This window comes from Macaca thibetana, chromosome 1 (genome assembly GCF_024542745.1).
Source record: "Macaca thibetana thibetana isolate TM-01 chromosome 1, ASM2454274v1, whole genome shotgun sequence".
Lineage (NCBI taxonomy): Eukaryota > Metazoa > Chordata > Mammalia > Primates > Cercopithecidae > Macaca > Macaca thibetana.
The window spans coordinates 115,411,628-115,436,552 of record NC_065578.1 but is presented as its reverse complement, the minus strand read 5'-3'; the positions used below and the strand labels follow the sequence as shown (position 1 = coordinate 115,436,552).

The following is a 24,925-nucleotide window of genomic DNA, read 5'->3' as shown; positions in this document are numbered from 1 at the left end:
GATTTTAAAGGGATGCCTATAGACTGTCTGTCACGGTGCCATAAGTTGAAATCCCTGGAAGGCAGCTTGGTGATAAAGATGCGTAGCAGAATGTTTAGTAGGGAGCGCCCTCAACAGCAACCTGTGAAGGCAGAGGAAGGAAGCAGGGTTGAGCTGAGGATATAACTGAGCTCTGATGCAAGCCCAACACAGGCCTCGGCCAATCCTGAGGAAGCTCTACAGCTAAGAACAGGCCTTCAGAGTTGTCCTGAGTTGGGGTGAGGGGCCTGGGCCTTTACACACCCACGTTAATCAATCTTTGGGTCTGGCTGCCCCTAGAAGGGAAGTAATTTTGGCTGAGGCAGTTTTCTTCAGTGAGGTCATCCTCCAAGAAGAATGACACTGGTATCACACTGGGAAATAAGCCTTTCATTCCATCCAGAGGGACCTGAGCAGCACATCACAGAGTCTATACATTCTCTCCACCTCCTCACATAGACTCTCATAGACTCATGTCCCTGGCCTTTTTCAGGTTACAAAAATATCATAGACCCACTTATTATATTTGACCTTTTAAAACAATTTCTTTAAGGAGGTCTGCTTTAAGGAGGTGGGTGAAAAAAAAATCTTTAGGCTATTTTTACCATCATATTTTATATTTTATGTAAAAAAGACATTAAGAAATGGTTTTTAGTTTTCCTTTCATTTTATTCCCATCCCACATTTAGCCAGTCTATTTCTCTCCTTTCTGTCTTCACTCTTTGGAGGTGGTGGGCAGTGGAGAAGGTTGTACTCAGGTATTCTAATAGAAGAGCTTCCTTTGTACAATTAGGGGGAAAAGATAGAAGTGTTGCCTTTAAAGCTACTGATAGCCTGTAGAGTATCAGCCTGAGGAACTTTATTAACTACATTATTCTATCCAAGCAAAGTGAGGGGTACTCACCCTTGGGGGTCACCTCGTTTTGTTGGAACTGCTTGTGAAGGATCAGGTGGTGGCATTTCATAGGAACCACCTGCAGTGCACAGGAAGGCCAGACTGGAGTTGTACATGTGAGCATCCTTGGAGTGTGGATAGTACTGGAAACCACAGGAGTAGCTAAAATTGCTAGACTGAGTGAGTAGAGTCTGAAAAGAAGAGAGCCCAGGACCAAGCCCTTACAGGGAGGATGATAAGATTTAGGGGAGGGCAGAGAAGGAATCAAAAGAGACTCAGAGGGAGGTGAAGGAGAAGCAGGGAGTGGTGTCACAAGGACCGAGAAAACAGGGATGCAAGGAGGAGGGGTTGACTGCTGAATGCTTCTAAGAAGTTGTATAAAATTAGGAGCAATAAGTAGCACTTGATTTTGCACATAAGGTGGGAAGAGTTTATGTTTGAATGAAGTTTCTAGCTGGCTTGAGGTTTTGTTTGAATGAATTTTTCTGTGTACTCAGCAGTATAGCAGATTAGGCACTCTGGATGACCTCCCAACTGAAAGAGCTAAAATGCTGTTAAATATATGGACTCTAAAACCTTTACAAATAAGTCTCTGAGGTAGAAGGAAAAATATCAGGAAGAAAGAAATCCACAGACTCCAAAAATGAAATAAAACTAAGAACCTTAGATGAGCACAGAGCAAAACTAAGTTTTTCCCTGACAGGTTTGCTGATCCTAGAAATCTGGAACCTTTCATGGTCAGCAGTACTAGTCTAGGGAACAGATGAGAATGTCTATGGCCTGCAAAGGGTAGGGAATCGACTAAGATTCCCCTGCCTAAATTTGGCCCAAATGCCCATGCTTTCAGAATAAGGGTGAATGAGGAATAAACCTGCCATAAATAATGCATCTTGCTTACCTTGACCTTAGCACTGGAAAGAGGGTGGATAAATTCCCTAAGGATTTTTAACCACAAGATAGTCTCAAATGTTTTCTATATGGATTCATCTACCTCTTGGCCTGAAAAACCACAAACATCAAGTTTAATTTAAATGGTCTCGAGTTGGTATGCTCTTGGGTAAGTAGCAGAATTAAAAGCAAATCCTTTTAGATACCTCAACTTCAAACCAAATGTCAAACAAATTCCTACTGATAAAGTTTTAAGGAAAATAAACAGAATTTTCAGATATGGAATGTAGAACAATTATGTCTATTACGTTTAAACAAAAGAGAATCTTACAAACATGGGCAGGAACATGAGACCTTAAAGAACAAACAGGCAGGTTTAAGAAATAACCAAACAGACTTCCTAGAAACATTAGAAATTTAACATTCAGTGGACAGATTAAACAATATATTAGATGCAGCTGAAGAGAGAATTAGTCAATTGGAAGCTATATCCAAAGAAAGTATTGAGAATGCAGATCTAAGAGATAAAAAAAAGATGCCAGTTCTAAAAAAAGAAGGTAAAAGAGAGGGTAGAATGATAGAATGTGTTATACATATAAATTGAGTTTCCTTCTACAATGGAATACTGAGAGAATGGGGAAGAGACAATCTTTAAAGTTAAGGGCTGGAAATACAGAATTACTGGAAATAGTTCCCCAGATTCAAGAGGCCTAATAAATCCAAAGAAAAAGAGAAAGAGATACAGAGACAGAGAGAGAAAGAGTATTAAAAGAGCCTAGATGGAATAACGCAGATACTCTACAAAGAAACAACAAATAGTCTAATGACTGACTTGTAAAAAGCAATAATAGAAGCCAGAAGACAGTGAAAAAAAATTTTAATATGCTGAAAAAATTTGTTTTTCAACATAAAATTGAAATTACCTTTCAAGAATAAAGGTGAATAAGAACAGTTTCAAACAAATAAAAATTGTTTACTCTTGTATACTCTCACTATAGAAAATGCTAGAGCATCTACTCCAGGCAGAAGGAAAATGATCCCTAATAGAAAATCCAAGATGCAAGAAAGAGTAGCGAGTAAACATAGTGGCTAATATGTGCATAAAATAAGAAATATTAAATAATGTAATAAAATATCTATTTTATTTATGTGTATGTGTGTAGGAGTGTGGCAAATAGGCTAGAATCAAAATCCAGATGACAACAGCAGACAATGTGGTAGGGAGAGTGATAGCAGCCAAAGTCTTCAAGTCCTTGTCATAAAGGAAAATGAAGGTATTGATTAGCTTTAGACTTTAATCTACACAATTTAGTCTGTATGTGTAAATAGTCTTGGTAACCATTAAAAGGACAGAGATAGAGTATGGACTTTCCAAGCCAATAAGAAGAAAAATAAATTTAAAAAGAAGAAACAAACCTCTTAATATTAAAAAGGTGAAAAGTGGGGGGCAGAGGATTTATGAAATAGGTCAAATAGAAAGTAAATAATAAGAGAATAGAAATGAATCCTTATGTATTGTCAATTAGAATAAATATAAAAGGACTAAACATAGAGTCAAAAGACCTCAACCATCAGATGGAATTGTTAAAAAATCAGCCATTTATAAAGAATGCGGTTATCAACAACATAAATATACAAACAGAAAGTTAAAGGATGGAAAAATATGTACCAGGAAACTACTAGCCAAAATAAAGTGATATTATTGTATTAATAACTGACAAAAATCAATATTTAGGCAAAATGCTTACAAGAGTTTAAAAGGTCACTTTATAGTGAAAAAGCTTCAACTTTATAAAAATTCTAAATCATATATCCCTAATAATATAATCTCAATGTACATTAAACACAAGTTTGACAAAACTATAAACAAAAATTGAAAAGTCCATTATCATAATGAGACATTTTAAAACAACTCTCTCAGTAAATGTTAGGAAATACAGTCCCCCCCAAAAATCTATAAAATATAGAAAATTTGAGCACTGCATGATCTAACTGACATGTATTAGACATTACATCGAAACTTGTATATCTTCTTTGTATGTACATAGAGCAATGAAGAAGTGCTAAGCTAAAAAGCTGGCCTCAATTAATATCAAGGGATTGGGGTCATTCAGATCACTTTTTGTTATTACAATGCAATTTAATGAGAAATCAATAACAAAAATATAACTAGGAAACCCAACAGGTTTGGAAACTATTTTCTTAAAATCAGTGTAGAAACTAGAAAATAAGTAGAACTTAAAGACAATAAAAAATACATTACAAAAAACCTGTGGAATTGCACTAAAAGGGCATTTAAAAATTTCTATACTTAGAAAACAAGAAAGGGTAAGAATTTCTCTTTTTAAATTTTATTTAATTATTTATGTATTTTATTAATATAGACATGAGGTCACACTATGTTGCCTAGGCTGGTCTCCAACTCCTGAGTCAAGTGATCCTCCTACCTCAGCCTCCCAAAGTGTTGGGATTACAGGCATGAGAGGGTAATTACAGGTGGGTGAATCGCAAGCTCAGGAGTTCGAGACCAGCCTGACCAACATGGTGAACCCTCATCTCACTAAAAATACAAAAACTAGCCAGGCATGGTGGTGCGCACCTGTAATCCCAGCTACTCAAGAGGCTGAGGCAGGAGAATTGCTTGAACCTGGGAGGCGGAGATTGCAGTGAGCCAAGATCACGCCACTGCACTCCAGCCTGGGTGACAGAGTGAGACTCTGCCTCCCCACCCCCCAAAAAAGATTAATAGTAAAGTATGTCCTGGCAAATAAAACTGAAGGTCCAGCCAGTTCTTTACAAGAGTTATACCAAACTTTCCAGCAAAGAGATTACCCCAATATTATTGGAATAGAATAGGAAAAATAAGGAACAGTTACATCTCCTAAAAGCCATAGCTATAAAATTCTAGAGAACAATATAGGAGCACTCCCGTGACCTGAAAAGAGAGAAGGATTCCTTAAACAAGATGCAAAATGTGCTCCATTATAATGGAGAAAGTAGCTGAAAATCCACCCATATTAAAATGGAGAATTTAGATTGGCGTAATCACTTTGGAAATATTTTGACAATATTTAGTAAATTTAAACATTCATATATTCTGCAAACCTACATTTTATTCTTATGTGTATACCCTTAAAAGACTTGTGTGCATCTGAAGATGTATAAGAATGAGCATAAAAACATCATTCTAATCACGAAAACTAGAAACAATGCAAATGTCCAATTACAGTAACAAGAATATATAAAGTGTAGCAGCAGATTTCCACAGTGGAATATTATTTATCAGTGAAAAGGAATAAACGACTGCTACATGAAGACACATGGGAGTCTCAAAAGCATAAAAAACAATCTCAAAAGATTGTTTCTCTGTGGCCATGAGAAACAATCACAGAAGACTTTATACAGTATGATTTCCTGTGTGTAAAGCCTTTAGATAAATGAAACAGTCAAAACTAAAAACACAATTTGGGATGCATGCAGATCATATTTTGTTGATGCTAAGCCATGTCTCTTTTTTTGACATTTCAAACACTTTTCAAAATTGAGATTCATTTTGTAACCAAAATTTTGTAACCAAACCATTCATTTTGTGAGTCTCTTTCTTAGAGTTGAAATAATAATGTATCTTACAATGCTGGGAGCTTAAGTTCAATTAAATATAGTAGGAAGTAGAACTATAAAGAAAAGCATGAGAATGATTAACATAAAATTTGGGACACCTATGATTACGTATGTCTGGGAGGGAGGAGGCTACAGGAAGGAAGGGGAAGCAAGGAGAATTCTATATACTGACAATGTGCTATTTTTCACCAAGGTACAGTATATTGGTGGTATTATTATTATTATTATTATTTTGAGGCAGGGTCTCACTCTGCTGCCCAGGCTGGAGTGCAGTGGCACAATCTCGGGTCACTGCAACCTCCGCCTCCCAGGTTCAAGCTATTCTCCCACCTCAGCCTCCCCGAGTAGCTGGGACTACAGGAGTGCACCACCACGCTTGGCTAATTTTTTGTATTTTTGGTAGAGATGGGGCTTTGCCATGTTGGACAGGCTGGTCTCACACTCCTGGCCTCATGTGGCCCCCACCCCCGCCTCAGCCTCCCAAAGTGCTGGGATTACGAATGTGAGCCACCGCGCCCAGCCTGCTTTGTTATTATTCTTTAAATAGGTTAGTTTCTCACATGTATAAATATATTTCACAATTTTTTAAAAAAAGAGTGAATGAGGCGAGTAGGTGGAGACACACATATAGTAACTCAGGAAGCTGGACAGTAAAGGGGAGAAAAGAGTGAGGCAGCCATTGCGGGAGGATGTGGAGGAAACTACAGGAAATAAATGGAAAGACTGAAGAGCTGGGAGGCATCCAAGCTGTCACATGTGGAGAAATTGGCCCTTCAGGGAGATACCTTCTATATTTTAGCAAGAGGGACAAAGGGGAGAATGGGCTTACAGAATTTGCAGTGAAATTTTCTCATGTTTCCCCTGTGATGGTTTATATTTTCTTTACAAAGAATTTATCTATGGGCTGGTATAGTTACCAGGAATGGCAGAGATGGGCAAATGGCATGAGGGGGTAGGCATCTAAAAGGAAAACGTGTGTTCAGCAGTTATCCCATGCCAGGTACTCAACTAAGAGCTTTTTGCATCCATCATTCCATTTGTTGCTCTCATTAACACTACGAGGTATATATTCTTTCATGATGTCTGTAACAGTTTCCTAGGGCCATAGGAAAATAACAAAATCCCACAGACTAGGTGACTTAAATAACAGAAATGTATTTTCTCCCAGTTCTGGAGGCTTGTGATCCAAGAGCAGGTGTGGGCAGGTTGTTTTCTCCTGAGGCCTTTCTCCTTAGTCTGTGGGTGGCTGCCCTCTGCGCGTGCACATCCCTGGCATTTCCCCGTGTGCTTAATCTCCTCTCCTTTAAGGACACCCATCAGACTGAATCAGCTAAAGTCCTCATTTTAACTTAATCACCTCTTTAAATACAGTCACATTCTGAGGTGCTGGGGGTTGGAGCTTGAACTTATGAATTGTGGGCGACACAATTCTGGCCATCACAATGTCCATTTTGGAGAGAAGGATCTAGAGACACAGAAAGGTCAAACAGCTTGCAGCTCCTCAGCACCAGAACTGGGATGCAGACGCAGGCAGGTCAACTGAGGTGACTGAACACCAACCATTCCTCCACACATCTAGTTTTGGGCCTGGAAGAGTGAAGACGGATGGAAAGGTCTTTTGGAGAATTAAAAAAAAAACAAAAAACAAAAAACAAAACAAAAACAAAAAACAGAACAGAATAAAGGAATAATATTCTCAGGCTTTTCTGAGTTGTGCAATCTGTCCCAGGAAACAGAATGGAGCTGAATGCTCCAGGAGCCAGGATGGACGGTCCTCTCATAGGCTCCCTTTTAAAATCTGGGCTTTAAGGAGAAAGATGTAAATCTCGGCTAAAACGGCAGGAAAGCTCAACAACTTAGCATGGGCTGAAATCCACTGATCCCTGCTCTAGAGGGACCAGGTGTAAGTTATGGGCTGAGAAGGGTGACACCTGCTGGGCACCGAGGACAAGAATAGGTGGGACCTGGCTCCTGTCATATGTGGTCCCTTGCTGCCCTCTTCTGGCAAGAATTGGGAATACGCAGGAAGCTGCGGGTAGCCCTACTTCCTCCAAAACCCACAAATCTCCTGGGAAAGACGGAAAGAATCTACTGGAATCAGAGTGTGGCGCATGTCAGTTCCTCCCTCTCCACATACATACACACATATTACAGTCAATTTTCACTTTTTAGCATTCTGTGACTGTGTAGCTGTTTTAAAAGTTGCTTAAGATGGGTTTTTTTGTTTTGTTTTGTTTTTTTGCTTTTTTTTTTTTTTTTTTTTTTTTTTTGAGACAGAGTCTCTCTCTGTCTCCCACGCTAGAGTGCAGTGGCGCCATCTCGGCTCACTACAAGCTCCGCCTCCCGGGTACAAGAGATTCTCCTGCCTCAGCCTCCCAAGTAGCTGGGATTACAGGTGCACACCACCATGCCTGTCTAATTTTTGCATTTTTAGTAGAGACGGGATTTCACCATGTTGGCCAGGCTGGTCTCCAACTCCTGGCCTCAAAGGATCCGCCCACTTAGGCCTCCCAAAGTGCTGGGATTACAGGCGTGAGCCACCCTGCCCAGCCAAGGTTAAATTTAAAAACTTTTTACATTTGCCACCTTTTCAAAGATGATGTTTCTTAAGATACAGGAATATGAGAATTAAAATACAAGTTTTGATGATTTAACAAAATGCTAGTTTGTTCATTTCATATGCTCTTTTTTTTAAAATTTTTTATTCTTTTAGAGACAGGGTCTCCCTCCTGGTGACTCCATCACCCAGGCTGGAGTGCAGTGGTACGATCAAAGCTCACTGCAGCCTCAAACTCCTGGTCTCTATCCTCTCATCTCAGCCTCCTGAGCACCACATCTGGCTTATTTTTAAATTTTTTGTAGAGATGGGGTGTCAGTGTCTGGCTATGTTGCCCAGGCTGCTCTTGAATTCCTGGTCTCAAGTGACCCTCTTGCCTCAGCCTCCCACAGAGCTGGGATTACAGGCATGAGCCACTGCACCAGGCCTTTATGTTTTCAAAAATTGTAAACTCATTGTTGGTTTGGAAATACTTGTTTTCAATATTTTAAAAATCATTACTTGTTATGCGATAGCCTAGGGACCCCACCATTTGGTTACAGTACTTTTGAAAAATAATCATTTTTATTTTCAAATGTGAATTTTCATCAAAACAAAACCAGTAGCTCATGTTTTAGAAATTTATCTTTGGTATAGATATTTGGGCAAAAACATTCCAAAGTAATAAAGGAGCCCCTTGAGTTGAGAAGCATTACGTAAACGCCAGAAAAAACCATTGATCTCACCGAGAACTCCTAGAATTCCTGATCAGTTGTGCCACACAGAATATGCTGCCTTGTGGGCCTCCGTGAAATTCCAAATGGGTGGCTCAAGAGCTCCTGGCTCATGTGTGAGTCCCCAGACCTTCTTCATGCAGTTACCAGAACAATTGTTTAAAATGCAGTCAGATGGTGATACTCCTCTGCTTCTGCAGAGGCCAAATGTCACACCTTTGATCTTAGAATAAAATACTGATTCCTTCCTGGCTTTACAAGGCCAGGTGCTCTGACTCATGCCAGCTCCGCCAGGCCTGCCTTTGGTCACTTTTCCTTCCCCTTCAGCTATTTGCATTTTCATCCTTTGGGGACCTTTCTGTGGACTCTACTTCAACATTCTGTTTATTTCCTTCGGAGCATTTGCTTCCATCTGTAATAACTGTGCATGTTTATCCGTTGTTCATTTCTTGTCTCCACCATTAGGCGGCATCCCCAGGGGGAGGTCCTCATCCACTTTGCTCTTTGCTGTGTTCCCAGTGCCTAATGAGCATTATTTGTCAATGAGTGAGTGAGTGAATGAAGTGAGCAAAGGAACACAATGAGTGGTGACAGACACCTAAGGTCACTCCATGCAGATCATAGTACTAGGTTATTTACATAAATATATAAGGAAGTTCCATCCATGGCCTATGGCCTGGGAAGCAAAGAGAGGGCTGTGGTTGGCATCAGGCCAACAGCTGTGCTTTCATCTTTGACTTAAACTTGTCATCAAAACCACTCCCCTCCCTGCTTAGAGAATACCAGAGAAGCAGACAGAACCTCAGGAGCCACTGACCCACATGCTAAGGAAGCTGGAGGGCAGCAAGGAAGCACAGGCTTGCTAACTCAACAGGTGCAATTTTGCGTCAGTGCTGTGGGTACCGATCCAGGATGCAAACACCAGCTGCTCAACCAACCAGGAACACTTTGTGTTGATCCAATGTCTTCCCCTTGAAAAGGCGCCAGCACAGTCTCACAGACACACATTCCCATTTTACAAATGGCAGGAGAATGCACCCATGATCGGTGGGCTGGGCACAGTATTGGCCAGCAGGCTCATGTCTTCCAGGGGTTCTGTCTCTATCTTCACTGTGAGACGATCAGAGCCTGAACAAGGGAAACTAAGTTCAGAACTGTCACCAGTTCCAAATCTGTGCCTGAGGAAGCCTGATGAGAGCCGTCTCCAGGAGAGGTAGCTAGGGTGGAAATGCTTGCTGGGCTCCAGGGAGGCCTGGGCCAGACAGCCTGGGGCACAGTTTCCTCCCTCCCTGCTGAAGTGTTACTGGTTTGATGTAATTTCCGCTGCCATTCATGGCCTTTCTCCTAGGCAGGATCCTGGCACCTGACTTAGGAACCATCCAAAGAACAAGGTTAAGCCAGAATAAAATATCCAAGAGCCTCCCAGGCTGGGGCAGCCATCAGGGCGGGCTGATCTGGGGCTTCTTCAGGAAGGTGGCCAGTTTTTGGGCCACAGCGTCCAGTTCGATCGGGTTGGTGCACTGAAAGAGGTTGCTGTTCCGGACGAAATAGTGTTTCAGGAAGTGCTGGCTCACACACTTGTGCAATTTCCTCACCAGGCGCAGAAACGCTTTGCTGAAGAACTTCCAGTCTTTAAAGTGGGGATATTTCTCGCAGGTCCAAAAGAGCACAGTCTGTGGAAGGAAGAAGTGCTGTCAGACATTGTTTCAGGCAATTGAGGAGGATATCTTGGAAACAATTATTGAGTTTATGTGGCCTTGGAACAAGGGAGAAAAGAGTTGCCTAGGCAGACTGGATCTACCACGAATTCACAATCCCCAACTTCAGGTGGGCCTTCAGTTTACAAGTTGGTCTCCTGCACCTCTTCCCTAATCTCCTCCAACATTTTCAGTGGTCACCACTCCAGGCAATGTCTTTGCCTCCTACTTTATGAAGAAAATGGAACCCCTCATCCTCCCAAACCAGACAGATCTTGCCTACTGCAGCACCCTCCTTTCTTCCTCCCTGCTTCTGCCTCTTCTGCCTGTGGGGCTGATCCCTCCACAGGGTCCCGGATGCCATCTTCCAGGAACTGTATATGACAGATTACCCTCTTCCCCAACTGCTTTTCACAAGTTGAAAGCTCTCCTGCCACCCCAACGCCACGTCTGCCTCCTGCCCTCACTCTTCCCTCTGCAAATCCAGGTTTCTCCAGAGTCAGCTCTATTGTTTGTCGTCATTTCCTCTCCTCCCATTTCTCGCCTCAGTCCGCTCCAAGATGGATTCTTCTCTCATTAATCCTCAAAGGCTCCTCTCTTCAAGGCCCAGTGATCTCCATGTTTCTAAATCCAACAGGCCTTTGTCAGCCTGCACCTTACCTGACCTTTCAGCAGACCTGGTTCTCTCGCCCACACCCTCCCTCCTGAGCCATCCTTCACTTGACTTCCAAGCAATCTACTCTCTGGGTTTTCTCCTAGCATTACAGCGCCTCCTTGGCAGGCTTCTACTCCTTGGCCTGCCTTTGAGGGGTGGAGTTTCTGGAGGCTCAGTTCTAGGCCCTCTTCTCCTCTCACTGTACATTCATTCCTCAGCTCTGCGTTCCCTCCACAACAGCAGCTCTAATTCTCACTACAAATGAATGACTTGCAAATTTGTGTCTCCAGCCCAGACTTCTCCTCTGACCTCCTTACCATGTATCTCTTGAGTATCTGAAAGTTATCTCAGTCCCAACATGTCCAAACTGAACCCCTGCTCTTCCTGCACAAACCTGATCTGCCTCCAGAGTTGCTTAACTAGCTAGTTGTGCAACATGCAAACCTAGGAGTCATCCTTCTCCCTTACCGCCCCCAGTCAAGTCCTGCAATCCTCTTGCCTGAGTATTTCTCGAGTCTACCCATTTACCTTCACCTCAAGTATTATTCTACCATCCCCCTCCACACTGCCTCCACATCTCACTGGACCTCTGCAGTAGCCATCTCATCAGCCCATCCCTGTTCTTGCCACCATCCAAACTATCACCATCCACACTGCTGCCAATATACATCCACTTCCCTTCTCATCTAAAATACTTTAAGCTCTTCCCATTGTTTGTTAGCTAAAAACATCATGCTTAACATGGTGTGGTTTATAAGGTTTGGTCCCTGCCTTCCTTTCCAGATGCATCTTGACCCATATCCTCCCTTGCTGTCTTCATGTAGCCACACCAGCCGTTTCATGCCCCATTCTACCACAGGGCCTTTGCACCTCCTGCTTCAGCTGCATAGGACAAACTTCTTTCCCTTCTTTGTCCATCAGATCAAATTTCCCTAGTACAGCCACTGCACACTCTCTTAGCCATGTACTTCTTATAAGAAGCAGTGACAACTGTAGTAGTTTTTATATTTATGTGATTAATTGTATCATTTCCCCTACTGGGTTATAAACTTTATGAGAACAGTGAATGATGCCTATTTTTATTCACTATTAAGCTATCCAGTACCCAGCAGAGGCTAGCCCATGAGAGGAAGTCAATAAACATTTATTGAATAAGTGAATTAATGAATTCATGTTATGGTTTAGATATTGATTATTTTTATACAGTCTTTATTTTTTAGAGCAGTTGTAAGTTCATAGCAACTATGTATTTAGATTATATGATTATGAATAAATGAGTTAGAGATAACTTCATGCAAGTGAAGATAACCTAGATACCAGAAAAAAATGTTAATTCCTCTTGTTAATTAAGCTTTTATCGTCCTAAGCAAACTGGGGCAGTTAAGCTCATTATAAGCAAGCCAATGTACTTTGAGTGGGTTTTAGGAATAAATAAGTCAATAAAAGATAAGCTTTTCCTTCACATGAAACAGTCTTGGGGCAGAGCCTTTCTGACAGTGTAAGAGAGTGTCAGACTTAAGGTGAGGCGAGGCTGAGTGCCACAGCTTCCTAATGCTGTTTTGCAACCCAGCCTCTTCCACTTTCCCCAGAATGAAGACTTGGCAAGGATCCAGCACACTCAAGTCATCATCTGGGATGGTGTCTAACACCACATTTGTCACCAGCCACATTCATTTCAAGGGTGAGGATGCCTAAATGGAAGATAATTCTGTCTGTGGACTAAGGATGGAAGACCAGAGAAAAAGGCAGTTAGCACTTTCTGTTTATCTTACTCCAGAAATAGCCCCCTTAAAAAAAATGCCCATCCTTGATGTTGCCCAATTCTATTGTGCCATGCAGGTGGGTCAGGGAAGACTGAAACAGATAATCCTTCAGGAGTTGCCTTAAAATCCACTAGGTGACTTAGGAACTATCAGAATAGAAGTCAGCCCTTGTGGGGAGTACAGATTTGCAAACAGCTATGGGTTGGGAGATCCATGGTGGCCCCATTCAATCATGCCTGAAATATTCATGTCACTGAATGGTATTTCCATCCATCTTAATTGAGAGGTAATGAAGTCAATCGTTAAGGTTATGAGGTTTTGATATGAGATAGACTTGAGTTTGTGTCTCAGCTCTGCCTCTTCTAGTGTGGGCTGTATAAAGGAAAGCAAGAGAAGCTAAATCTACAGAACAAATCAAAGTATCTTCTGCAAGCACATGCCCTCCATCCAGGAGAACAGCCTACGTGTTTTTAGGGGAGTGTGTTTGGGACACGTTGAGAATATTGGAACTCCAGAGAAAAGCCCCAGTGCATGTGAATGAGATGTTAACAGATTCTTCCGCAAGTCAAAATGGATAGGTTATCAGAAAGATAAGAAGGTGAAGCAAAGATTAGTGATTTTGTGCAAAAAAGAAGAGAAAAGTTGAGCAAGATGTGAAGCCACTCATTCATTTGCTCTACAAATATTTAATGTGCTACTATGTACAAAGCACTGGGAGAGATACTGGGGGTATTATTCATCCTTCTCCCAGTGAACAAGAGCACTGAGTAAGGTCAGCATGCTAGCTGGACAAGACCAATGTGGTATCTGTCTTTCAAGAAGTTACTTTAGAGCAGATGGAGTAACATGGGGCAAGAAGAGAGCTTTGTCTATCGAATGAGAGGAGGAACAGGTATGTGAGGAAGGCACCTCACAGATAGGTGACTGCCCCAGGGACCTGTGCTTGCCTGAGTGGAAAGGCAGACCATCCTTTCTGGGGCCAGAGAGGAGGGCTGAAGCTCCTAGACCCACACTAGCTAGGCTGGCTGCGGTGTCCCGCAAGAGTCTCCTACCTCCCTACCCCAGCAGGCTGCACAGAACTGCTACATGAGAGTCCACTTCACTCTGTGTGGTCCACAATTTGAGAAAGAGGGCGTCGAGAGGGTGGTCAAAGGCCCCCTTTCCAAGGAGGCCCCCCTAACTGCCCAGTCCAGGTCAGGCTCTGCTGCTCTGAGCCTTCACAGAGCATGCTCCTCCCATTCCAGTGCTTCCTCACTGTGTGATTGTACATGCACCCACTGGCTTGCCTTACCCATGTCTATCTCCCATGCTAGACCAGAAGTGACAGAGTGAGGAACCACATCTGTGTCTGTTCACCTTTGTGCCGGCAGGGGTTGAGCCCACAGCAGGTACTGGGGCAGGCCTCTGGCCCAGAGTAATCTCAATAGACACTTGCTGAATGAGTGAGTGAAGGCATGAATGGATGTTACTGTTGGGTTTAGGGCAAGGAGAGGCAGGTGCTGGCAGAGCAAGGGAAAATCCTTGCCTAGTGATTTGGACCCTAGAAAGAGGTGTGTGGCAGTACGTGTGTGGTAACCTTTGTGTTGCATTTCCTGGTTCCCTCTGTGTTAGTGGGTCTGTGTGCATGAGGAGTTGTGCTTAGGCTGCAGTGGGTTCTAAGACTGGCACAAACATAAAGCCATCAAAGTGTGAGGCACGAATCACATTTTGTAATTTATTTCTGAACCTCAGCAGGGTTTCTGGCACCTAGTGGGCACTCAGGTTGGTTTGGTGGTAAAATAAAAGTGAGAGGGGAGGAAAAGTGGGAGAGAAGAGAATTGGAAAAGGGAAGGAAGGGAGGAAATTTTACCCTGGACAGGAGTGTTGTGGACTCCCATATGGTGCTAGCTTACATATTTCCATAATAAGTAGGCATTTGTTGGATGGCCAATGTAGATACTAGAGCCTCATTTTTCACACATGCCAGCCCTACTGAGTGGCTCTGGCCAGGCCCTAAAGAGGCCACAGGGAGAATGATCTATCCAAAGCTGCCCCTGGGCCTTCTCCCACCTGCCCCACACTCACCTGCAGATGGTGGGACGTGATGACGGGCCTGTTCCCTGGGCACCAGACGTCCTCCTTCAGCTGCCTCATGACCTGAAAACACTTCCTACGGCAGCCCCCATCCTCATCCAGCTGTTCTAGCAACACCTGCTCAGCACGGAGGAAGCTCAGCTGCCAGTGATAATTTGAACAGGGCAACAAGTTAAACCCAAACGACTGGAAGAAAAAGAAAAACATTGGGAAATGAGAAGAACAACACTCACTGGTGTAGAAAGCCATTTCTGAAGCAGTCTGCTGGTCTGGGGAACTTTTCACCAGGCAGACAGCACATCCTATGTGGGGATGAAAAGGGGATGTCAGGGAGACCACAAGCCACTTTGGATATGAACAGTTAGAAGGTGGTACCCACTTCCTCTCCTGCAGCAGTTCTCCAACTTGAGTACGCATCAGAATCACATCACCCGGAGGGCTTCTTAAAACACATATTGCTGGGCCCTGTTCAAGGGTGTCATTCAGCAGGTCCAGAGTGGGGGCCCGGGAAGCTGCATTTCTAACAAGTTCTCAGGTGACGCTGGTGCAGGGCCCACACTTTGAGAACTACTGATCTAGTGACACCTCAACTTTCCTTTGAAACTCTTTGGCAGTCGGTAATGCTGTGACTGGTTAAGCTGTTGGCACCACTGCTCTGGAGAGCTGGGTCCCGCCCACTGATACCTTGATGCACTCCACTCTCTCTTGGGAAGGCCAGCGCTGCAGACATCGAGGCCACCGGGCTTTCTCGGACCAGGTGGTGGGGATCTCCACCGCGGGGGCCAGCTCCAATTCCACCTGATATGCAGATGTTTCCACAGCAATCCAAACTGCAGAGCGGTTTCCTAGCATGCTGACCTTACCTGATAGGAAATGACCAAATGGATAAGGAGAAGATAAAGGCTTGCACATTACAAGCGTTCAAACAAGAAATTTGTGAGCAGTTGCTCTGATCAGCACCTTGCAACTGGTGTGGCAACTTTCACAATGTCTGTAGCACATCAAGGATCACAATGCCTGTAGCAGGTCAAGGTTGTGACATCAAAACCAGATGGTTAGTCACCTAGCCAGCGTCAGAGCATTACTAAGAAGTCTCATTGCTAGTGGGTTTTTCTTTCTCCCCCAATCCCAAGGCTTTTGTGGTACCTTTTCTTTTAAATTAATAGATTATTTTCAAGAGGCTCAACTGAAAGTAAAAGCCATAGAATAAAAAGAAAAAGTGTAGTACATATGCTCCTTGACTTACGATGGGGTCACATCGCAATAAAGCTGAAAATATTGTAAGTTGAAAATGTATTAATACACCGAACCTACCAAACATCATAGCTTAGCCTAGCCTACCTTCAATGTGCTCAAAACACTTACATTAACTTAGAGTTGGACAAAATCATCTAACAGAAAGCCTATTTTATAATAAAGTGTTGAATATCTCATGGAATTCATTGAATGGTTGTATGAGTACTCGAAGCACAGGTTCTACTAAACATGTATCATTTTTGCAACCTTGTAAAGTAAAAAAAATCATATGTTGAGCCATGGCAAGTTGGGGACTGTCTGTATTTGCTACTGTAAAATGAAACCTAACTATTTTTCTATATCCTTCTCCATTCCACCCAAATATCTAAATGTTGGTTTTTCAGAGTAATGCAAACATAGGGAAGGCTAATGCCCTTTTTTTTTTTCCTTCTTCACCTAGATGTTCTGACACTGGCTGGGGACAGTATCAGCCTCCTTATTTATTCATACGCCTTTGGTGAAATTTGGCTTCACCTGTCTTTTATCTAGGCCTCAGTCTCTTAGATGGTATTTGTTTTTACCATCCACTCAGCTAGCCGAGCCTCAGAGGTATCTATCATCAGAAACCCCTGTAACCACAAAATACATCAAAGCACATCACAACCACTGTTTCAGAGGATTGAGTGATTTGAAAGAAGCCGCCACTGCCTCATTTTCCAACCAGGAAAAGAGAAGAAGAGAAAACTATGCATCTAGTAGTTTTCCAGCTCACATACTATAATTTCCTCATTTCCAATTTGCTCTTTCTTCTTTCAAAAGATACAGTTTTTGTTTGTTTGTTTGCCTTCATTGCAGATAAAGATAAGCAGTCTTGAATAGATCAGGATCTATTCATCCTTATTTGTTCATCCCAATTTTTGAAATAGATCACAATCTATTATTTTGCATTTCCTTGCACACAGAAGAAAATGGAAGCACATTAATTGTGTTAGGCTTTTCAAAATGGAAACATTCCCTGGCCGAGGTGGGATAAAGGGCTTGTTGTCTGCATGTCATCAGAGCTGCCCAGACAGGAACATGACAACTGGCACTTTAGCATTATTTACTAAAAGCGTCTCATCAACCTTGCCCAGTCTGAATCTCTGCTTTGCACTTTCACTATGAATAATGTCGCACAGCATAAGAGGTGAGTTGATGCTGCAGCCAGCCCACTGGCCCCCACCCTGCTCTGCAGCTGGCTCTGCTTACGAGGTGTGCAACCTTCAGAAGTGACTTAATCTCTCTAAGTCTCAGTTTCCTCATCCCTAAAACAGGTAGGAAAAGAATTCTTACTGTATTGTGTGGTTATGAGGATTAAATTAAATAACCCATGAAACTTACTCTACTTAGTAAAAAATCTATTAAACATAAATTATTACCATTATGGAAATTTTCAGAACTATTCTGTCTAGACAAGCAAATGTATGTACGAATACATCCTTTTATTTTCACACAGATGGAATCTCATATTATTTGGCAGTTTGGTTTTTCACTTAGCTATCTAGCCCATGCATTTTTCATAGCTCTGTATGTATGCATGGGCATATGCCTGTTCTTTTGTAAGGCTGCATAGTAGTCCAGTAGGCAGAGACAGCATAATTTAAGTTAGCCAGTTTTCCTTTATTAGCCATTTAGATTACTTCTATTTACTATTATAAAATCTATGGCAGAGAATATCCTGGTGCATATTTCTTTGTGTATTTGTAGAATATATTTGTAGAATTTAATATATTTATATATTTATTTATATATTACATACTGTAATTAATATATATTATATATTATATATTATTTATATAATATATGTAATATATAATATATATTTATATATAAAATAAATATTTATAAATCTATGAATATATTTGTAGAATTTAATTTGTAGAAATATATTTCTAGAACTGGAATTGTTGAATTGTCAAGTGAGCACATTATGAAAATAAAATATAGACAACTTTCTCTTTAAAAAGGAGACACCAATTTCCACTTCTAATAACAACAGGAAAATACCCATTTCACCATGCCCACTCGACACTAAGCATGATCAAACTTTTCATTTCTTTTAACTTGTTAGGTATTTTAATGTACCCAACATGAGGTATATTCTAATATATGTTGAAATATACATTAGATGGAATGTCTTTTCTTATTTTTGCAAGCCATTTGTACTCTTTTTCTGTGATTCCTTTTTTTTTTTTTTTTTTTGATAATTATTTCTATTGGTCAGCTCATCTTTTTTCTTATTGGTTTATAAATTAAGAAAATTTATATTTTCCTAATTATATAATTAAGAAAATTGGCCATTTCTTTCCAGTTAGAAATTCACCTTTTCACTTTGTGTGAACAAAAAGGGTGTGTGTGTGTGTGTGTGTGTGTGTGTGTGTGGGCATATGCTGTACAGTAGCTTAAGACTTTGTCAAATTTAGTCAGTTCTTTTGGCTCCTGGATTTTCTGTTTTGGTTCAAGTTAGTGGTTTCCAAATGTGGAATCTCAGCACACTGTGGTACTGCAGTCACATGGAGGTGCTGCAGTAAAAATGTACTAATAAAGAAGACCTGGGGTTTGTGAATAATTTGCTTTTAAAACAAATATGCTTAAGTTTTTAAGCCTGGTTAAGGTGCATAATCCACAGCATTTTATATCTATGCCAGCACAGTAACTTTCTCAAAGCCACAACACTATTTTGTTAGAATGAATTCCAACCTTCTGTGCATCAACGGCAGGGGAAAAAAGCTGATTCATCTTATTAAGATTAAATAAATGTGAAGAGCACATGATTATCTTCTCAAATGTAGGCTGTGAGCTGCAGGTAACACCCAAACAGAGGTTTTGTAGAGCGAAAGGGGAATGTCAGCAATTACCCTTGCACTTGTTCCTGATCAGCTCACCTGAGAGGTGACAGGTTCTAATTGCGTTTTCCACCAGCTTCCGGAACACCAGGAGGACCTTAGCGGGCACAATGTCTCCGTCGATGTTCACGTCTGTCTCATGCCACTGCCACAGGCTCTTCATAAACTGTTCCACCTCCAGCCACTGCTGCAGACCCTCAGGGTCCCGCAACGGGCAGGGCAGCCTGGTGCCCTGCAGGGTGTAGTACCGCCAGCGCTGCTCCCTGGCCTCCCTGTACCCAGCCAGGCCTTTTATTGGGACTGTGACAAGGAACTGACTGGGGGCCAAAACCTAGGGTCAGGAAAGGATTGAAAACAAGCATGAATTCACAGATTCGGGAGGTAACGGAAGTCCTGGGAGCCGACCTGTCTCGCCAGGCAGCTCTCTTCACCACTCCACCCTCAGTAGTGTGACCTGATACACAGAGACATAGACCTGGGTGTTACAAGTGGATTACCTCTTTGTTCTGCTACTGAATCACTGTAAATACTTTGGGCAAGTAAATTAGCTCGCTGAGTTTATTATCTTATGACTATACAAGTAAAGACAGTGAGCTAGACCAGGAACTCCAGAGGAGGCCTAAAGTTTGAGAAAGAAGAATGAGTATGCATTGAGTTCCCTGCAGTCGCGACACTGCAATTCTAATGCATTTGACCATTTCAACTTCACAATCACACAGTAAGGTGAGCTTTGTTGCCATTTTCCAGATGAGGAATCCAAGATGCAGAGGGGCTTGGAGATCTCCCCAGGGACACACAGCCAGTAAGTAGAAGAGTCAGAATTCGAGTTTAGGTCTTTGGACAGCTTGTTCAGTTATTATTTCTCTACCCTGGGCTGGCACTCAGCCAACAATGAATGACATGGAATGGTGAATGTTTTGACACAAATAAAAGGTGAGAAGTAACAGGAAGGGAGTTTAAAAGATTTTGTAAAATGTCTCCTATTTTTGGGTTGGGGGGGCCTGTACTGATGACCCATGGTCAGTGTTCATGACTAACCCCTCCAAAATCAAAGGGAAAATGAAAGCTTATTTGTTGAGACAATGTGAGCTGTTGAGATAATTCTAAGTTTAAAGAAAAAAAGCAAACAATCAGAATCCACCTAATCCCTTTCTCCAGGAACCAGTGAAGCAATGACTGGGGGAAAGCAGGCAGACCAGCAGCCAAGAGATAGAACAAGTGGGTAAACAGAGCAGCCAAAGGAGCCTGAACTCTGACCATGTCCCACTTCACACACACCTTCAGCTGTGAGTCAGCTGCCTCCTCCTCACGGAACGCTCTGACCATGGAATTTGGTTAACTCTTGCCCAGGGCCAGTCATTGACCCATTGAGGGGTGAATGTCCTAATCAGCCCCAGCTGGATCTGCCTAACTCTAAGAAAACAATAGTTTGATGTTTTAGATGATGTATCCACATGACTTCTGGTACCCACAGAAAGGTAGCTGGATTTAAAAAGAGGAAAAAAACATCCAAAGTCCCTGGAATTTCAGATCTGTACATTATTTCAATTTACTTTCATGTGAATTCAAAAGCAGAACTATCATGTTGTTAGTCATGTAAGTGGTGCTTAGTAAATATTTGTTGAGCAGCCTGGGCAATATGACAAAATCCATCTCTACAAAATAAAAAAATAAAAATAAAATTAGCCAGGCATGGTGGTATTTGCACCTATAGTCCCAGCTGCTTAGGTGACTGAGGTGGGAAATCACTTAAGCCTGGGAGGTTGAGGCTGCGGTAAGCCATGATCTCACCACTGCACTCCAGCCTGGGTGACAGAATGAGACTCTATCTTTAAAAAACAAACAAAAAAAACTTGTTGAATTTGATCTAAGTTAAAAGCAATTTTATATGCTATGCTGTAGCTATTTTTGAAACTTAATATGTAAGACATGACATATATAAATGTAAGATATATTTTAAGCTATGAATTCTAAGTAGGACCACGGAAGGAAATTTCCTTGGGTGTAGTGCTAAGAAAAGTAATGTAATATCTCTATTTCCAGTCACTGTGACCAAGTTAGATTGGCCTGGGTGGGAGAGTTGGGCAAGTGATGCTCTAGCATTCCAGGATTCAATCTAGTTTTATATTTTTCACCCTGGGATTAATTTCCTACAATCTGACTCTGTTTCAAAATCCACAAATCCCAGCATCTCTTGGGTGGTTCTTGCATCCACCAAACTTGAGATGTAATGGGCCAGCAATGGTCTTTTGTTCAGGTACTAATTCTTTTGCTCATTCATTTATTCATTCATTCCACATATGTTAAGTGTCTACCATGTGCCACACACCATGCTGGGTGCTAGGAGCAAAACAATCGGTAAACATGGTCCTTACAATCAAGGGATGTGCAGTCTGTTGTGAGAAATGGGCCATGAGTACACACAAATTTAACACAAAGTGAAAGAGGTATGTGGCATAATAAAAATCAAGATAAAGAATGGTGGAGATTCAGAATGATTCAGAATCTCACTTCTCTCACCTCTAAAATTGAAATAATCAGAGTGTCTTTTCCACAAGGTGGTTTACAGGTTTAAGTGAGGTCGTTTCTGTGTGTTCAGCTCTGCCCTCACTACCGTGTTGCTTGAATGCTGGTGTTACCCATTGGCTTACACTGGGTGGGATTCCTCAGCAGGGGGAGGGGTTGCCAGTCTGCTCCTGCAGCTTCTCAGTGGCACCTCTTCTACTTTCTTCCTTCCCCATCTGCAACCCACAGACTATGACTTTCAATGGTCTTCTTATGGATGCCCTCAGTTCCCTCCACCATACCTCCAATCTATTAAGTAGGTGCTTAATAAATGAATGTGTATTTAACTGAGCTTTGATTGTGACGGCAGAATGTGCTTTGGAATCAAAAGCTTCTGTGTGAGTTCTGGCTTTAGTGCCTGATATGACTTGATCAAGTCATTTGACTTCTCTAAGCCTAGTTTTTCTCATCTAGGAATGTGGGGGCTCAAAGGAAATAACATCTATCTTTTTTCCTTTTTCTAAAGAGACAGAGTCTCACTGCATTGCCCAGGTTGGTCTCAAACTCTTGGCCTCAAGCAATCCTCCCGCCTTGGCCTCCCAAAGTGCTGGGATTATAGGCATGAGCCACGCCACTGGCTGAAACGACATGTATAAAATGAGACTGTAAATACTAAAAACTAAGAGTACCTGTGAAAACAAGAATTGTTATGAGTATTCTGAGTGAGGCAAGCATCTGTCACACACTGAGATTCACCTGCCCAAGTATCCTGGCTCTGTTGGTGGCACTTAGAGACAGTGAGACTTGCTTACCTTAATATTTTCATTGTATGTGTCAGAGTAAGGCACAGTTTGAAATCTAATGTCTTGGTTGCTGATGTTTGTGGTCAAATGATGAACGACTTTCTGCACCTCCTCCACAGCCTGGGAAATCTGCTGGCGCCTCAAGTCCACCTGGGTGTGAGAAGGACCAGAAAAGGTGGTTATTTCCTCTGTGGGCCCCAAGGCACTGGCATAAGATAGTGAGGAGACAAGGGTACAGCGAGGGGTGACCGAGGGAGTTCAGCTCAAAAATTCTGCCTTCCCAAGACGCCGGGGAGATGGACTTAGGTCTGACTCCACTGAGAAGACATTGGTTGGTGCCTCAATGTTCTTTTCTGTAACAGATGCATTCATTTGATATTTATCTAGGACCTACTATGTAGCAGGTGCCAGGCCAGGTGCTGGGGACACAACAGTGATTAAGACAACAGTGAACAATGTAGATACTTGCCCTCTAGCTGAAAATATAGGAATACATGTAGATATAATACATAATATATAATTATAATATATAATATCAATATTATAATATATAGCATCATACCTGATATTATACACACACAGACACACATATAAATGTGTATATATATATGTATTCCTGTGTGTGTATATATATGTGTGTGTGTGTATGTGTATGTATATGTGTCTGTATGTGTGTATATGTTATAATATCAGGTATAAGTCCCAGGAAGAAAAATAAAATATGATAAGGGACTAGAGAATAAAGGGGCAGCTATTTTAGTTAGGGTGGACAATGGACAAAGAATACTTGTCTATAGAGGTGACATTTGAGTGAGGCTGAAAACAGCTTAGGAAAGCAGATTCCATGCTCCTCCTCTGACGTAGGCAATGCTCTAAGGCTAGCAGCGAGGCCACTGTGGTTGGATCCGGCAAAAGGAAAGTGATAAGAGGTGAGTTGGGAAAGGAAAGCAGGGGCCAGATCATCACACAGCGTTTTGTGAACCATGGTGAGACTCTACCATGGTATCGTCATGCCTGCTGCCCATAGTGTGAATATTAAACTGCTTAACATGTATCAGCACCCAGCAGCCTGCTTCCCACTGATGTCATCAGTAAATGATGATTCTCTTTGCCTCTGTACTCACCCTTGCCTTTTGCTTCTAGACCCTTAAGAAAAGGCATGTTTCTGCTGAAAGATAGTTACCACAGCGAGTTAGGAAGAACTGGGAAATTCTCATAGAAAACTGAACACTAATCAGATACTTAAAGTTTAGGGAAATAGATGTTTGTGGGAAACACAAAGGAACTTTTAGTGAACTCCAGGAGAGACATAGAAAAATCCAAGTAAGAGACGGAAGGGTCTGCAAGATTTTTTCTGAAATGGAGGGGGCGCTTTGTCATCTTGCTCAGGAGGCACCCGCAAGCCGCTGTCATGACAGCGAGACTCTCCTTCAGAGGCTCCTTCAGCCAGGGGCCAATTTCAGGCAATATCTGATACATCGCAATCTAACGCCCATCCATGAATCTTTATATTCTCTCCAAATTTGGTATAACGGTTGTTTCTACGTATTCTAGAGTCATTCTGAGACACCCATAAACTGATCACGACAGCCAGAAAAAAAAGCCCAAGTCAAAGAGATTCCTGTTTTCCTAAACTAAGTCATCAACTAGGCCAGTTACCTGAGATCTCACTCATACTTCCCATCAACCAGCAAGCCAACTTCATATGTTCACAGAATAAGAATGTGACTGTGCACCTACTGGTACACATGTTGTATAGCACACATAGGGTCAATTCATCAGTAAGTATTTTTTTAACACATCCTCTGTGGTGGGCACCATCACATGCTGGAACACAGCAATGCACAAGATAGACGTGGTCATGCATTCACAGCAGTGAGGAAGACAAATTGTATAGAATATAAGTGTGGAGATGCTATTATGAGAAAAATAACAAATGACAAAAATAAAGGTTTTAGAAGTCCAAAATTAAGGGTCCTCTCCAGCACAGGACTTCCCCTCTGTGTTGTGATTCAATTCCACTTGAGTAATTTGAGTGGAGCATCTATTTTATGCTGGGCTCTGTGCACACATGTTGCCACGAGGTTTACAGATAACTTGACAAAGCAAGACAAATAACCTGGAAATTAAAATCACGGCAATCTAGTGCAAGGTAGAGGTTTGCACTGATGCTATGAATACATAGAAAAAGGACACTTCATCCAGTTTGGAGGGTGGGAGGCCTTCCTGGAGGCACAGTGTGTTGGAGTTGTATCTTGAAAGCTTACTAGGAGTTAGCTAGGAAAAAGGGGGCATGAAAGTTGTTCTAGAAAGAGAAAATAGCAGGTATTGAGCCAGGCTTGAGGCGCACAAAGAGAGAATTTGTGCTCCTCATGCCTGTGCAATTGTTCCTGTGATATTTTTAGAACACAATTGCCTTAGAGGAGGTGGTGAAGTGGGAGAATAAACAGTGAGAGGTCCCGAAAGTAAAGGAAGAGTTTCAAGAACAAAGTCAACAGTAAGTGGCTGAGTAAGTTAAGACTCCCAAATGTCCATGGAGTCTGACAGCTAGAATAGGATGGCTGCATTGGGGGAACGCTGGGCACTAGCATTAATGGTGGGGGAGAGGTGGGCATT

General features: G+C 42.0%; 2 protein-coding genes across 3 annotated transcripts in view; one reads left to right on the top strand and one right to left on the bottom strand.

Annotated features, from left to right (window-relative positions):
* Positions 1 to 24,925, top strand: part of NGF (nerve growth factor) — a 1,213,865-nt gene that overhangs the window by 369,869 nt on the left and 819,071 nt on the right. The window lies entirely within an intron of this gene.
* On the bottom strand, positions 9,695 to 22,567 carry MAB21L3 (mab-21 like 3; the record flags this gene model as incomplete). Its single annotated transcript, XM_050785632.1, has 5 exons — positions 9,695 to 10,365; positions 14,872 to 15,066; positions 15,565 to 15,743; positions 19,041 to 19,332; positions 22,319 to 22,567. Coding segments are annotated over 5 exons (1,149 nt in total), but the record flags the coding sequence as incomplete, so codon positions are not given.